General features: G+C 44.7%; 1 protein-coding gene across 4 annotated transcripts; it reads left to right on the forward strand.

Annotated features, from left to right (window-relative positions):
• The first annotated feature begins 9455 nt into the window (after positions 1 to 9455).
• Positions 9456 to 13241, forward strand: LOC147637688 (serine/threonine-protein kinase AFC1-like). 4 transcript variants are annotated; one of them, XM_086799517.1, is made up of 12 exons: positions 9456 to 9727; positions 10103 to 10307; positions 10548 to 10574; positions 11082 to 11235; positions 11387 to 11438; positions 11555 to 11669; positions 11759 to 11850; positions 12004 to 12148; positions 12245 to 12309; positions 12393 to 12490; positions 12644 to 12749; positions 12832 to 13241. In XM_086799517.1, the coding sequence occupies exons 1-12, from the start codon at positions 9629 to 9631 to the stop codon at positions 12967 to 12969; spliced, it is 1296 nt and encodes a 431-aa protein (XP_086655643.1). In that variant the 5' UTR covers positions 9456 to 9628; the 3' UTR covers positions 12970 to 13241. The 4 variants fall into 4 exon arrangements, with proteins under 4 accessions (XP_086655643.1, XP_086655644.1, XP_086655642.1 ...); XM_086799518.1 differs by having other exon boundaries at positions 12866 to 13241; XM_086799516.1 differs by having other exon boundaries at positions 12004 to 12309.
• Positions 13242 to 14946: the final 1705 nt, after the last annotated feature.

Here is a 14946-nt window from a genome sequence, read left to right on the forward strand (position 1 = left end):
AGCTTGTATGAAGTGTTGATTTGGAAATATATTGCTGGGTGTTTGCTTTGTCTATGGTGCCCCTGTTTTGTGCTATCTTTCTAGTGTGGGTGGTGTGGTGAACTGAGAGAAGTGTTCCAGCCGCCGGCTTGCTGGTGGTGCCCCCGTTCGTGTTTGTATTTTCCAAGTTTGGGAGGTGAAGGGCTATAGAGGCAGTGGTCTTTTTTTCACCTCACATTCTTCTGGTGCCCCCACTGAGGATAACTCTGGTGTTGTTCTTTGCCTAGAAGGGCGTATGTCCCATGGAGGAGAGCTCTCGGATTGTTACAGGTTTTCATGATGTGGTCTTATCCAGAATTTCGTGGTGGTAGGAAGGGTGAGGATGTGTGTGACTTTTTGGAGCAAATGGAGTTGGCATGCATTAGCAATCATGTTACAGATGAAGAGCAGGTTTTTAGGCTGATAAAGATTTTCTTGAAGGGAGATGCCCGAAGCTGGCTTAAGGATTTTGAAGCATAGGATGTGGCATGTGAGCTACATGGTGTTTTGACCTTAGACAGGTTGAAAGGTCTTTTGGAGCGTTTTCAGTAAGCGGAGGATTCTAGTGTGCTTAGCATCTTGAGGCAGGTCCATGGGCAATCACTGGACGATTTTGTGAAGGTATTTACATGTTTGTGGGGTAAGTGGTGTATGACATTAAAGCAGGAAGTTCCTCCTTTGTTTCTGAAGAAGAGTTTGTTTATTGATGGTTTGCTACCCCATTTAAAGGTCAGGGTTGAGTTGAAGAATCCCAAGTCATTTGATGATGCAGTTAGGGTTGCTAGAGAAAAGGAAGGCAAGATTTTGAAGCAGATGGAGATGGGTATTTATCCGTATGAGGGTATTGTGTTTGCAAGGGATATGCATGTAAATTTGGTTGAGGTGGATAAGAGTCCTATGCAAAGTTTGATTAGACAGGAACCTCAAAGACCTATACAGGTGCAAAGGGGGATGTTTTATGTGCCTTCTGATTTTTTTCCAAAGTCTTTAAAGCATGTGAAGGTGGATGAAAAGCAGGATGAGGAGTTGCCAGTGGATTCTTCTTTGGATTTAGATATCATGACTGTACATGACAGTGATTTGGAGGGTTCTATTGAAGATCATTTGCATTTGAATCTGGATGATATGCATGCACAGGGAAGTAAAGAGGATGATGTCTTGGGATTGGCTGATGATAAGAAGGAAGAGGAGCTAGATACCGGATGCTTTGAGGAAGATTCTTTGCCAGATTCTACAAGGGAGGAGGATGGGGTAGAGACTTGTGATGAAGTGAAGATGGTTTGTAATGCGAATGTGGAGAGCATGGAGGAAGATCCTATTATCATGGATTTTCTTGGACAGCTTGATGGTGGTATGGTACCTGCAATGAATGGTATGGATGTTTTTCCATTTGATGCATTAGGTGCTGAGGAGTCTTTGGACGATGATACCAGGGGGGTTGGCAACACTCAGGAAGGTATGCATGTAGATTTGGCTGATGAAGAGTGTTGTGATGTGAGTATTGTGCTTGAGGATGATGTGTGGAAAGTTGCTAGCCTTGATGAACAGGAGCCAGAGATGGACATGGATGTAGACATGGTTGAGAGTGTAACAAAGGCTTCTTTGCGTGTTGCTGAAATGCTAAAGGCAAAGTCCATGGATGACAAGGGTTTTGAACCAGCTGAGTTGTATGGTTGTGAAGAGATGCCTATTTTACAAGAGCTGGAAGTGTTTGTGGACACTGCTGTTAGAAAGGATCTGGATTTTTGTGTGCATAAAGATCAAAATATTGGAACCTGGCCTTCACTGGTATTGATGAATTGGATGCTAAATGTTGCAATGCCACAGATTTTGAAGACGAGGAGGTTTGTTGTGGGTGAAGTGGACGTAAATGATTTTGTGGATATGATTGATGTTTAGTATGCAGTGATGCAGCCATGGTGTTTCAAAGATGCTGGGAAATGGGATGGTGAGTTACAGATGTTTCCTTTTGATCTTGGTGGATAGCTATTGGACTTTATCTTTTGCTGCTGAGCATGAATGCTCTAGCAGATGGGGGGTTGGCAAAGTATGTCAGGCGTTTTTCTGAAATGTGTTCTGGGCTTGTGTACATACGTGTGCATGGCAGGTGTGAAGAGTTTGGCTTTGAATGCGTTGCCGGGTGTACAGGGTGGACGGATTTGTTTTGGGTTTGTTACAGGCCTGTCCGGAACGTGGTTCGCTGGAGATGGTATCAGCCATTCGATGGCTCTTGAAGTGTGTGCGCGTCCCAAGTACAATGGGCACTCGAAGCTGTATTCAAGTGTGTGGGAAGCATGGGAGCAGTTAAAAGATTAAGGGGCCAATGTTGCCTTTAAATTGGTGAAATGGAAAAGAGAGAGAGCGGCTACATGTGGATAGTAATGGCACAAAATCATTGGTGTGAAAAGGAATATGGGTGGCCATCTCTTAGGCTTTTTAAATAAAAAATAATGATTAATGTGGCCACTAATGAGAATAACCACGTGGAGCTTAGCGCTGCTGCCAGCAGGTTGCTCTGGAAAGTTGGCAAAGGGCGAGTCAGGTAGAAAGAGAGAGACGCCTGATGAAGGGTTTTGGCCGCCTTGCAGAGGCGTAGTGAGAGACCAGAGGGAGGCGGTTTGTGACGGCCTCAAGGCACGCAGGAAAGGCTGGTGCAGAGCTGCTGGGGAGCCGCCTACGTGAAGTTGGTGCTGATAGCAACAAGGAGGGCCCATCGTGCAGAGACCGGGGGAGAGCCGGCGGGGGATAGCTCTCGAGCGGCTGTAGGCGAAGAGCAGAGAGGTGCAGCCCTTGGAAGGGCCTTTGGTTTTGTGTGGCTAGGAGTAGCCGAGGAGCAGACAGAGCTGACGAGGTGGTGTGGCCGTCGCCTAGAGCCGAGGGCTTCCCTTGTGAGCTGTAGGTGTTGAAGTCAGCTGGTGAGTGCGCAAGTAAGGGGTAGCAGCTACTGGCGGCTTCAACAAAGGTGACACAGGCTGGCGCGAGACGGGCTGGTAAGGAGAAGTTGGGTGCGCAGCTGACTGGTGCAAGGTGAGGCCACAGCTGGTGGGGCGATGGGCTAGAGAGAGTGGCCTACGAACAGTTGGTGTAGGCCGCAGCAGCTGGATGCAAGACAAAGGAACAGTGACTGCTAGGAAGCTGTCGTGAAGAGTTGGGTCTAGGAGACAGGGCTATGGACAAGCAAAGAGTAGGGGATGGATGTGAGAGGAGCTTGACTTGGAAGCTGTACAGAGACAGGTGTTGCTGCTTGGCTGGTGGGGCCGGTAGCACTGCAGAGAAGTGGCAGAGGAAGTGGGTTTGTTGTGAGGCTGGCAGAGGATCAGCACAGAGACAGAGAGAGATGTTTGGGTAGCTGCTGGTGGTGACACATGCAGAAGTGATGGGCTGCAGAGAGAGTTGAGGGTTAGCTGGTGGGGCGCCTTCTGAAGAGTGAGTGGTGGCGACACATGCAGAAGTGATGGGCTGCAGAGAGAGTTGAGGGTTAGCTGGTGGGGCGCCTTCTGAAGAGTGAGTGGCCGGGTTCTTTCTGGTGTGGTTGGCAGAGCATGCAGGCGAGAGGTTCGCGGTGATTGAGGATGTGGTGTATCCTCGGCAGTGACAGGTCAGAGTGTTGAGGTCGCGTGGTTGCAAAGGCTTGGTCGTCAGACGCAAGGTTGCAATTCCTGAGGTGGTGTGGCCATGGTGGAATTCCCTTGGCAGTAAATCCAGGCCTGAGTGAGTTTTTTTATGGTTGTGTGAGTAAGGCTTCTGTGTCGGGAGAAGCTTGTATGAAGTGTTGATTTGGAAATATATTGCTGGGTGTTTGCTTTGTCTATGGTGCCCCTGTTTTGTGCTGTCTTTCTGGTGTGGGTGGTGTGGTGAACTGAGAGCAGTGTTCCAACCGGTGGCTGGTGGTGCCCCCGTTCGTGTTTGTATTTTCCAAGTTTGGGAGGTGAAGGGCTATAGAGGCAATGGTCTTTTTTTCTTTTTTTTCACCTCACAGCGTATAGAGGAGAAGTTGTCCCTGCGTGGCGCTAGCAGCGCAAAAGATCAAAATCTATAAAGAGAAATCTGCGCCAGCATAGTAGAGAGCAGAGAGGGCCACCATTGAATAAAGGGAGAGGCTTTGGCCACTGTCATTTGCCTAGTGCAAAGAAAGAAAGTCATCGGCAACTTGCCGAGTGCAAGCTAAAAAGGGAGAAGGGAGCCTTCTACCTAGCGATGACTATGTGTGATAGAAAGCAAGCCATTTTTTGGGTGTTAAACGGCATCATTTTTCCAATCCACTACAAGGAAGCAAGGGGTCTTCCTACCCTGTCTACGGAGCCGGTGCCATAGCCACATGTATAGCCTATGGGAGAAGTTGCTTAAGCGCAAGGTCAAGCCTTTGGATGGCGAGGGCGGTAGCAAGAGGAAGAAGATGTGGTGGCAAAATGACCATCGACCTACATCAGTATAGGCAGATAAGATTTTTGAAAAAAATAAAAATTTAAATTCACTAAGGAGTGGTGTAAACGAATCCTACCTTAAGAGGCTGTTCACATGGCCAGCTTCACCAACATCATCTATAAAGGCTTTTACAAAGACAAAAAAATCAACAATAAAAATTCATCGTGTTTTTCATTGAGTTGGGCATTTACATTATTAGCAATATATGTGAGATCTTCATCAAGATGAAACTTACCATCAACAAAATGTTTTCACGTAATCCTTGTAAGTGCCACCAAGCTCGTATATATAAGAGCTAATGGAGGATAATAAGCTCATCTTGCATTAGATTCCATGTTGGCTCTTTTCATTACGCATAAGATTTAAAGTGGTGTCTTTACAAAACCCTTAAACCTTCTCTTAGTTCTTTTAATCAAATGCAATTAACTCTTTGTAATCAAATGCAATTAACTCTTTGTAATAATCAAAATTAGTAACTAACCTCTTCAATAGATCATGCAATAAAGGTTAAACTCGACCTTTCAAGCTACATTTTGGAACCTATTCAATCAAGGCTAACTAATTGTCTATCTAGTTTGTAATCTGTGCATGTATTCTAATATCAATCACAATGCCATTTATATGGGTTCTTCTTAAGGCTAATTGTCTCTTTCAAATTAAGCTACTATACCTACTTTCACTATGTTAAAATGTCCTAAGTGCTATTGAAAGCCATCCTAAAAGTGATGTTTTCAACTTAAGAGGTTGTCAAGTTCTAAGACACACACGCACGCGCATGTGCACACACACAAAAACAAAAATACACACTTTTTTGCATGCACAAGCACACACTTACACATACAAACTGTTAGAAGTCATCTCCTATCTAGATTTATACACCAGGGCCTTTGTTGTGGGTGTGCCCGCCCGTATGAGGTGTTTTATCATTTTTCCTCACTCCCCGCATTTTTCCCCTATTTTTTCCTATTTTTTCTGTGGCTTGGGAGGCAGTTCTGAGTTGGCAGGAGCACGGAGTAGCTGGCTGATTGACCCAACAGCAGTCGTGGACCCCTGTGCTACTGGGCTGACTGGGCATATACAGTCGTGGGCTTCATTCAGTGCTGGCCGACTGATGCTACAGTCGTGGAGGTCTTTTCAGCAGGCCGACTACCTATCTGGGGGCATATAAATAGGCCCCCAGCCCCCATACCACACTTGTATCATATTCGGGATCTTCTTGTGTATATCAGAGCAGAGTTACACGCCTACTTCTCTCTCTCTCTTGTGCTATTTTTTCTGCATGCGTTTTTGCTCTTGTGTTCCCAGATCTGTTCATCATCTCCGCTGCGTATTCTGACATGGTATCAGAGCCCTAGGCTCTAGATAGGTCTTGGGATTTGTGTGAGCAAGAGGGGGACTGTTTTGTGGCTGATTGGTGGACTGTTTTGGACTGTTCGAGAAGAGGAGAAGCAAGAGGAAGGCGGGCTGATTTGCTGGACAGCCACTTGCAGGTTTTATTTCTTCTTTGTTCCCACCCACCCACTCTATTCAGAGTACATCCCAGTAATGGCAGATCTGTTTGAGATGGCCGAGAGACATGTGAAGATCCCGACACTCCCCACGTTCCCGGTGGACCGTCAGTTGGACGGGAGCAACTACGGCATATGGAAGGTTATGATGGAATCTGTTCTGGAGTCTTACGACCTCGCTGATTTCGTCGTTGTTGGTGTTCCACAGTCGGAAGTAGAGGAAGGGGAGTTACCATCAACCCGAAAGGACCGGGAGGCCCAGACACAGATGTGGGATCGTGTCAACACCAGGGTCCGTTTGTTTATCTTTCTCAACTGCACACCATAGGTAATCAATCATGTAAAGCACATGACACTGGCCAGAGGTATATGGCAGCATTTGGCCTCACTTTACAACAGGGTATCGCCCATGAAGAGGATTTCCTTGGAAGTACAGATGCGGGTTATGAGCCTTGCAAAGTCGTCGACGATGCGGGAGCATATTAACAAGCTACAGGCTCTTCAGCAGGAAGTTCTTCAGGCTGGGAAGAAGATATCGTTAGAGGACATGGCCATCACGCTGCTGTCACATTTGCCCTCTTCGTACTCAGCATTTTACTCGTCGTTGATTTTACTAGTGGGCAGGCTCAGCACCATCACGTGGGAGGAGCTTGTGCCCATGGTCCTGGACCAAGAGGAATGATTCACGAACCCTCCTCAGGGTGGAGGTTCGGAGGCCTTTACTGGCCAATGGTCGAAAGGCCGTAACTTGGGCAAAGGGAAGGCTTCATCGGAGAAGTCTTCTGAGAAGAAGTCCGACGCTGACCGCGAGAAATTGAAGGCAGAGAGGACCTGTAATGATTGTGGCGAGAAAGGCCACTATTGGAGGCAGTGTCTCAAGCGGAAGACCGAGAAGGGTGAAGATTCCTCAGCAGCAATCATGAAGACTCCGGCTTTTGTGCACCTAGAGGTGGTGGACATCGATGTTTCATTTTCTTCAGGTAGGGAGGAGATTGGAGGACTCTCCGCAACAACGAATACTCGGGAGTGGATTCTTGATAGTGGTGCTTCCAAGCACATGACTCCTTCCCGTTCCGGTTTACAGGATCTCTACAGGCTTTCTGGTCATATTCTTACTGGGGATACGTCCACTATCCCAGTTCATAGTGAGGGCAGGATGGAGATAGTTCCCGATGGCAGAGGGGGGAAGCATTCCTCCCAGGTGTTGTATGTTCCAGCACTTGGTTTTCATCTGTTGTCAGTGCATCAGGTTTGCAAGACTGGCGTACGGGTGGAGTTTGATGAGCATTTTGTTGCTCTCCGGGACAAAGCAACAAGCCACGTGGTTTGGCAAAGCGGAGTGGAGAATGGAGTTTACAGGCTTTCAGCACTCTCTCCCAGGTCCTCAGGTTTGTGATGAGTGGTAGTCTGGTAATGGCCACTTAAGTGTGGATACGCTGTAGGTGCGAGCTTTCCAAGACCAAGTGGTGGATAGCTTGCCAGTAGATGGCAGTAGTTGGCAGGAACTTTCCAGTACTGATGTTGGTAGTTCTTGTGTTCGTCAGTCAGAGGAAGCTGAACAAGTCACTTATGCTCTGATGTCTCGTAGTGTTCAGGACAAAGAACCTCCAATAGTTGAGGAAGTTCTTTCCACGGGGACCTTTCCGAAAGCCAAGCAGGTGGCAGGTGCTTACTTGCAGAAGGAGGTGGTTTCTCCAGGCTTTGTGGTTCCGGCGGATTCAGAGGGGGTGGTTGACAGGTTTCATCAGGTTTCCAGGACTTGTTTGTGCACCGTAAAACAGGTGTTGATCCTTGTGAGCAGTGTGATGTCTCTGTGACTCAGAAGCTGTATGGTTCATTGATCTGGTTGATGGACACCAGATTAGACGGGAGCTTCCTGATGAGGCAGTTGAGCTCATGGTTGTAGATGTCTCTTTGGGAGGCAGGATTGCATTTTCTGTGGTTTCTGCGGCATGCGAAGGATCATGGACTCTTGTACACAGGAGGGGGATTGTTGGATGGAGTCTGACTCCACGGTTGGAGTGACTCAGTTTGGGGAGGAGATCCGGACACGAGGGGATCTACTTCAGGCCCAGGAGCAGTTTTACGGAGCAGTTGGAGACAGTCATCTTTTTCCTTGTCGAGAACAGAGGCAGAGTACCGGGCTGTTTGTGATGTTGTTTGTGAGGTGGTGAAGATGTAGAGGTTGCATGGCAGGTTTGGGCTTCCACTTGAGGAACCCATGGTCATCCAGAGGCACTTTGTTCATGGACAGATCGTTGTTGCTGATGACATCTTGCTGGAGTTCTGTTCGACGGCGGAGGACAATACGGTGGACCTCTTCACGAAGTCGCTATCTCAGGATTTGCTCAAGCGGCACCCTAGCTCCCAGTGGTTGGTTACACAGCCAGGAGCTGAGAGGGGGTGTTAAAAGTCATCTCCTGTCTAGATTTATACACCAGGGCCTTTGTTGTGGGTGTGCCCACCCGTATGAGGTGTTTTATCATTTTTCCTCACTCCCCGCATTTCCCCCCTATTTTTTCCTATTTTTTCTGTGGCTTGGGAGGCAGTTTTGAGTTGGCAGGAGCACTGAGTAGCTGGCCGATTGACCCAACAGCAGTCGTGGACCCCTGTGCTGCTGGCCGACTGGGCATATACAGTCGTGGGCTTCATTCAGTGCTGGCCGACTTGATGCTACAGTCGTGGAGGTCTTTTCAGTAGGCCGACTGCCTATCTGGGGGCATATAAATAGGCCCCCAGCCCCCATACCACACTTGTATCATATTCGAGATCTTCTTGTGTATATCAGAGCAGAGTTACACGCCTACTTCTCTCTCTCTCTCTCGTGCTATTTTTTCTGCATGCGTTTTTGCTCTTGTGTTCCCAGATCTAGTCATCATCTCCGCTGCGTATTCTGACACAAACCTCTTTCTTGTCCTTGATACATACATGTTGAAGCCAGTCTACTATCTCATAATTCCTTTAGTAAGCCTAACTACTTGGATGGGCACATTTGGATGATCCAAAAGACCTCTTGTGCTTATCGTTCATTACATCGCCCCCACTCCAAGGGCAACCGACCAACCCTAAAAATTGACACAAGTATATCAAGACTCATTTGGATGTTGATGTCGCATCCTCACCCTTGGAATGATTCAGTTTACCAAATTATGTTTAAAAGATGGTTATCTGTTTGGAGAAATTGAGCTAGCCTTCAAGATTATATTAAGTTTTATCAACCTTAGGGGGTGGGGTTACAGTAGGAGTGGTTAAGGTGGCGACATTTCTCCAGAGTCCACATGAAGTGCGTTTGATTCCCCTTCCCGCTCACTGCATAAAATGGGTCAAGATTATCAACCTTAATGAAATGACACATTTCTCCAGAGTCCACACGAAGTGGGTTTGATTCCCCTTCCCCCTCACTCCATAAAATGGGTCAAGATTATCAACCTGAATGAAATGGTATGGTATGCATGTATGGATGGATCCTTCATGATATATACGCTGACACCACTCACGAGTCACAGGTTCAATATACGCTTGCCTTGGAATTAAGGGACCGTGTAGGTACAGAAACGCAGAACTTGCCTGATCTGTCTCATCGTTGCCATAGCCTTAGCCGTTGCCAATTTCTCTGCGAAAGCTTGGCTTCTCTTGCTCGTCCTCTACGGCGTTGGCGCATGCCATAGCCATCTGCAATGAGCTCCGGATCCATGGCTGCCCTCCTGGATTTCGATCGGCGGCCTGAGAAGCGTGGCAGGCTCACTTATGATGAAGCGGTTTTGAGAAGAGATGAGGTTGGTTGCTGATAAACTTCTTTTTCTCTTCATTACAGATTCAAAACACAGATCTTTTACTACTTTTTTTTTTAAATTCCGTTAAGTCTAGGGTCAGGGTCAGGGTCAGGGTTAGGGTTAGTGGTAGGGTCTATGTTAAAATTAAGTCAGGGTCAGTTTTAAGGTATGGCAAAGGAAACCCTTGCGCACAGAAGTATCGTTTCAAGTTAAAAAAATGCACCACACAAAGCAAGGTTTTTTGGCCATACTGGGTCTGTCACCGCCATGGCCGTAGGCTGTTTGAGTGGGGGGGAAATGGGGGCTAGGGTTTCATTACAACGTAAAAAAGAGTATGTTTATGATGGTGGAACATGGATGCCGGATGGCTTTGTGTAGGCCCAGCCTATTGCCTACAATGGGCATCATAACATGGAGCATGAAAGGCATGACAGGGGGGGTGCTGCTGCTCGAGCAGGGTCTGGCCCTGCTCCTCTGAATGCCTATGTGAATGGATCTGCCCGTGCTCAATCCCCTCCTTGGCGTGAAGATGACAAAGATGGGCACTACATGTTTGAACTTGGAGAAAATATTACTCCCCGCTGTAATGACACTTGCTAATTCTACACAGCATCTCGGCTTACAACTCGGCAGCTTGTTTCAATTCTATATAAGCTCATATGTGGTTTGATTTGCCATGCATTTCACTCATTCAATAAGGGTTTTTCCTGTTTACTTTGCATTGAAGTCTAGCTGTATTCTTGTCTATGCTTTAATCAATTTGTCTTCAATAGATGCTGACCATCAACTTCATTGGTGATTTCATGTATTCTGGGGCGTGCAGACAAAATTCTCAGCAAGATGGGGGAAGGTGTGTTACTAATCCTTTTCTAGTCTTTTAGATTCCTTTTATGCATTTTTTTTCAATAAATTGGAAGAGTTGGTCTCTCATGCTGTCTTGGATACTTTTTTGTTCCGACAATGCTTAGCCAGACTGCTAGCCAGAGTGTGTATGCCTCCTGTCTGTATTAAAAAATTATTGAAGTGGAACATTTTGCTCATGAGTTATGTATGGTTCCCGTGGGTGGTGTTTTATCTCGGAGATTTATGTCATAAATGGGTTTGTTTATTTGGGTTTTTTTTTTGTGTGTATGTGCTACTTGCAATGCTGATACTGTGTATACATTAGTGTGCTTTTCTTGAAGCAAAGTGGGTTAGGGACATTGGTATTACTAGTGAAGTGCCATAAAACTTCATTTTTGTTAGGAGCTTGTCTTCCGAATGTTTTGAAGTCTTGCCTGTCAATCAGTTGTGAGTGGTATAACGTTATAGATCTTTATGATGGAGGGATGAAATGATATACTGTGGAGCCCTGCAGGGACATTTGGCAGGGTATTGGAATGTTGGGATCGTGAGGAGCAGGATTATGTAGCTATAAAAGTCATTCGAAATGTTCAGAAGTATCGTGATGCTGCTATGATTGAAATAGATGTACTGCGTGTGCTTGCCAAGCACGACAGGACTGGCTCACGGTCTGTCTTATCACATTCATGTTGCGAGATCCTTAGTGACACTGCTAGCATTTAGTTTGTGAAAGCTCTCTTTATTTAATGGATGGGAGTTATCCGTGGGTCTTTTATTAGATCCAATCGCATGAACATATCTGTTTGCTTGCTAATGCAGGGGCTGTGTTCGCTTGAGATGCTGGTTTGATTACCGCAAGCATATATGCATTGTAAGTAGACCTTTGGTGCCGTTTGTTGTGAGAATGTGAGAAGCTGACTTAAACTGTTAGAAGCATGTTTGCTAATGTCACACACTAATTTGATGTGTTTTTTTTCTTTTTACCAGGTTTGCGACAGGCTTGGACCTAGCTTGTATGATTTTCTACGCAAGAACAGCTACAGGCCCTTTCCAGTTGACCTGGTCCGTGACTTTGGTCTACAGCTTCTGCAGTCTGTAGCATGTAAGGCCTTTTTCAACTCAGTATACTGGGCTGCTACTTTTGCTGATATTTGTCATGAATATTGGGTAATGTTCTTTCTTATTTTGCAGACATGCATGAACTTACTCTCATCCACACAGATCTGAAGCCTGAAAATATTTTGCTGGTATCTTCGGACTACATAAAGCTACCCGATCAAAAGGTAAAAGGGAGGATGCATTTTGTCAGTTGCCCCGGTTTGCAAATTTAGTCAATTGAAATTGCACCTATTAGTTTCGTACTGAATTTTTCACTTGAACATCTTGGCAGTGTTTTTTATGTATGTTTTTCTGACTGATACGGTCTTTGTTCACAGAGCTCTCGAGCTGGAAAACACTTCACATGCATCCCCAAGTCCAGCCAGATAAAGCTTATTGATTTTGGCAGTGCCACATTTGAAAGCCGTCATCATTGTTCGATAGTCTCAACGAGGCATTATCGTGCCCCCGAAGTAATACTTGGTGAGCATGGTGCCGTGTGCTGTAGTTCTCTTTTAAGATGTGAGTTGTCCTCTAGTGGAAGAAGCCTCACTTTGTTTTTTCCTTCTTATTTCCTAGGTCTTGGATGGAGTTATCCTTGTGATATGTGGAGCGTTGGGTGTATTCTTGTGGAGTTGTGCTTGGTAAGCTTTTCATCCACGTCGCTCTTATCAGGATTAATAATTTCATTGTTTTGTTTTATAATCATCTCCTTTTTCACCACCAGGGTGAAGCATTGTTCCAGACACATGAAAACCTGGAACATCTTGCTATGATGGAGCGAGTTCTTGGGCCAATCCCTCAACACATAATAAAGAGGCTTGAGTGAGTCGCTTTCTACTTAACTGGTTTATTACTAGTCTCCATGCACGTCTTTCAAAGGAATTGTAAGGACCTTGTTATAAGTTCTGCGCACTAGGCAAAAGGTGTGTGCACTTTTAATGGTTTTTTCAAGATCTGACTGTTCCCTCTATGCAGTCGGAGGGCTGAAAAATACTTTAGACATCGACGGGAATTGAACTGGCCTGAGGGGGCTACCTCAAGAGAAAGTATCAGGGCTGTGAGAAGATTACCTCGGCTACAGGTGAGTAAGCCTTTGGTTTGACTCTTGCAAACTTATGGGGTTAAACAGGTTGTCAGATTTTGATGTTTGGCTGTCTCTGCAGAATCTTGTGATGCCATATGTGGATCATTCTGCAGGTGCTTTGATCGACTTGCTGCATGGTCTTCTTAAATTTGATCCATCCGAGCGTCTGACAGCAAAAGAGGCACTGAAACATCCGTTTTTCAACCACCAGAGATGATTTTGTCGCATCTGCTGTAAAACCTGTACTCTCAGTTGTAAACGTGAATGCATGTTGGAAAGGAGGTTTTTCACAGGAAATGCTTGTGAAGAATTTTCATTGGTATAGTGTACACAAGTCCCTTAGGAACAGCTACAGGCTGATCACAAAGAGACGCACTGCTGACAAGGATGTGGATTATTTTTCCAACCTGAGTCTTCTCAGGGTATTTGTGTGCCTATGTCATGTCCCTGTACAAATATTCAAACACTTCAATCATTTTATTTCTTAACTCATGAAATGTGACAGTTTTTAAATTCTTTTCTTTAGCTGTTGAGTACAATTTTAGTCAAATAACCTCTTTCAAACTGGGGAGTAGTATGCCTTAACAGTTTTGGGAAGTTTTTGGGAGAGAGAGATAGAGAGAGAGAGACAGAGAGAGAGAGAGAGAGAGAGAGAGCAATCACAAATCACAATGATTGATAACTTTTTTTTGGCACTTTGCATTATCTGAGAGAGGCGATTCTGTTTTTTTTTTTTTTGCCCTGCGCTGGCGCTCCGGCTGCGAGGAGACAACTTCACGACTTCAAAAAAATCCTATTTTTTTTCTTACCGTGTGCTGATTCCAATTCTAAGGTTGAAACCTTTAGGCAGAATAATTAAATAGCGCCTGTAAGGGTGCTAATTAATTATTGTTCAGGCTCAGGCTGTATGTGTAGAATTATCCCAGTTCTGTATGTTTTAGTGGCTGTAAGCTGGTGTGCATAATCTTCCTGTTGAACTAATGTTGTACTTTTTTCTTTTAAGGCCAATAAGCAGTGCAGATTTGCTACAACCAGATCATCATTCTGGCATAATTACTGGAAAAGGCAGCTATACATCTTCCAATGGATTGGCCTTCTGATGTTTCTCACTTCTCGAAAAGCAGAAATCCGTTTCTTCAAAGATCCATAAACAATGAGTGGGACTGCACAAAAACAAGCAATGAAATAATGTGACTACCTATTTACTATGCCTAGGCTTCCATCTTATCAAGGATCAAGCCTACATAATATATCACGTCTCATGATGTTTTAGATAAGAAGTATGGTGTCAAGTTTACATCCCCCGGATGTGAATTTGCATCTATATTCTAAATATTAGAACTTAAGCACCTTATTCTTGCACCACTGTATGGGATTAGGAAAGAAAAGGACTTTTCACATCATTAATAGTTCATAAGGTTAGGAAAAAGCAATGCTTTGGTTAAATAAGCAACAAATATTATCTAGTGACTGATTAAAAAATATCTCCCTTACAGTAATTGCCCCCTGATGCATGATTTTTTTCCTTGCAGAAAGGGACTAGTAAGCATTCACTCAATCCATTGATCAGAAGACCAATTGATTTTAGACCTCCTAGGAACAAAGGCATGCATCTAGTGCCGCAAACAGGATTAATTCCTTTTTGGTGAAGGATGAGAAGTTGAACGTAATATTAAATAAAGAGGGGGGGTGGTGTTAGGCCAAATTTGAAGGGATGAAGAGCCCCATTGGGGGGGAATGATCATAATCTTCACACATTTATTAACATATATTATATTTATTGGAAAAAAAAACTGAGATCTCACTTCTATAAGCAAAGATGTGAGGAGCCGACAATGGGCAAGCCAGACTTCACATGTTAAAAGTTGCAGAAATTGAATAAGCTAGAATGGAGTTTGGCTTTGATGTCAAGAAAATCTGGAAGAGTTTCTTTTATTCAATTGATTTTGAATTATGGGACTTCATATCAATGAGGAATAATAGCTGCTTGAGAGCTTCCCAACCTACGAAATTATATAATACAAAGTATGGTTAGGATTATTTAATGTCTAAAAGATATTCACAAAGAAAAGAGGACTTTTTTGCAAACCTCAAATCGACAATATATATATATATATATATATATATATGTATATATATATATATGTATATATATATATATGTATATATATATATATATATATATATGCATACA

Source organism: Cibotium barometz, chromosome 6 (genome assembly GCF_041138505.1).
Source record: "Cibotium barometz isolate CiBa-2024 chromosome 6, ASM4113850v1, whole genome shotgun sequence".
Lineage (NCBI taxonomy): Eukaryota > Viridiplantae > Streptophyta > Polypodiopsida > Cyatheales > Cibotiaceae > Cibotium > Cibotium barometz.

What these genes read in the sequence shown, in the direction of transcription:
- LOC147637688 (XM_086799516.1), top strand. Translation starts at nt 9,629, where the DNA reads ATGAGCTCCGGATCCATGGCTGCCCTCCTGGATTTCGATCGGCGGCCT. An exon ending in CGGTTTTGAGAAGAGATGAG is followed by an intron (nt 9,728 to 10,102) that starts GTTGGTTGCTGA and finishes GGCTTTGTGTAG; the next exon opens with GCCCAGCCTATTGCCTACAA. An exon ending in GAAGATTACCTCGGCTACAG is followed by an intron (nt 12,750 to 12,831) that starts GTGAGTAAGCCT and finishes CTGTCTCTGCAG; the next exon opens with AATCTTGTGATGCCATATGT.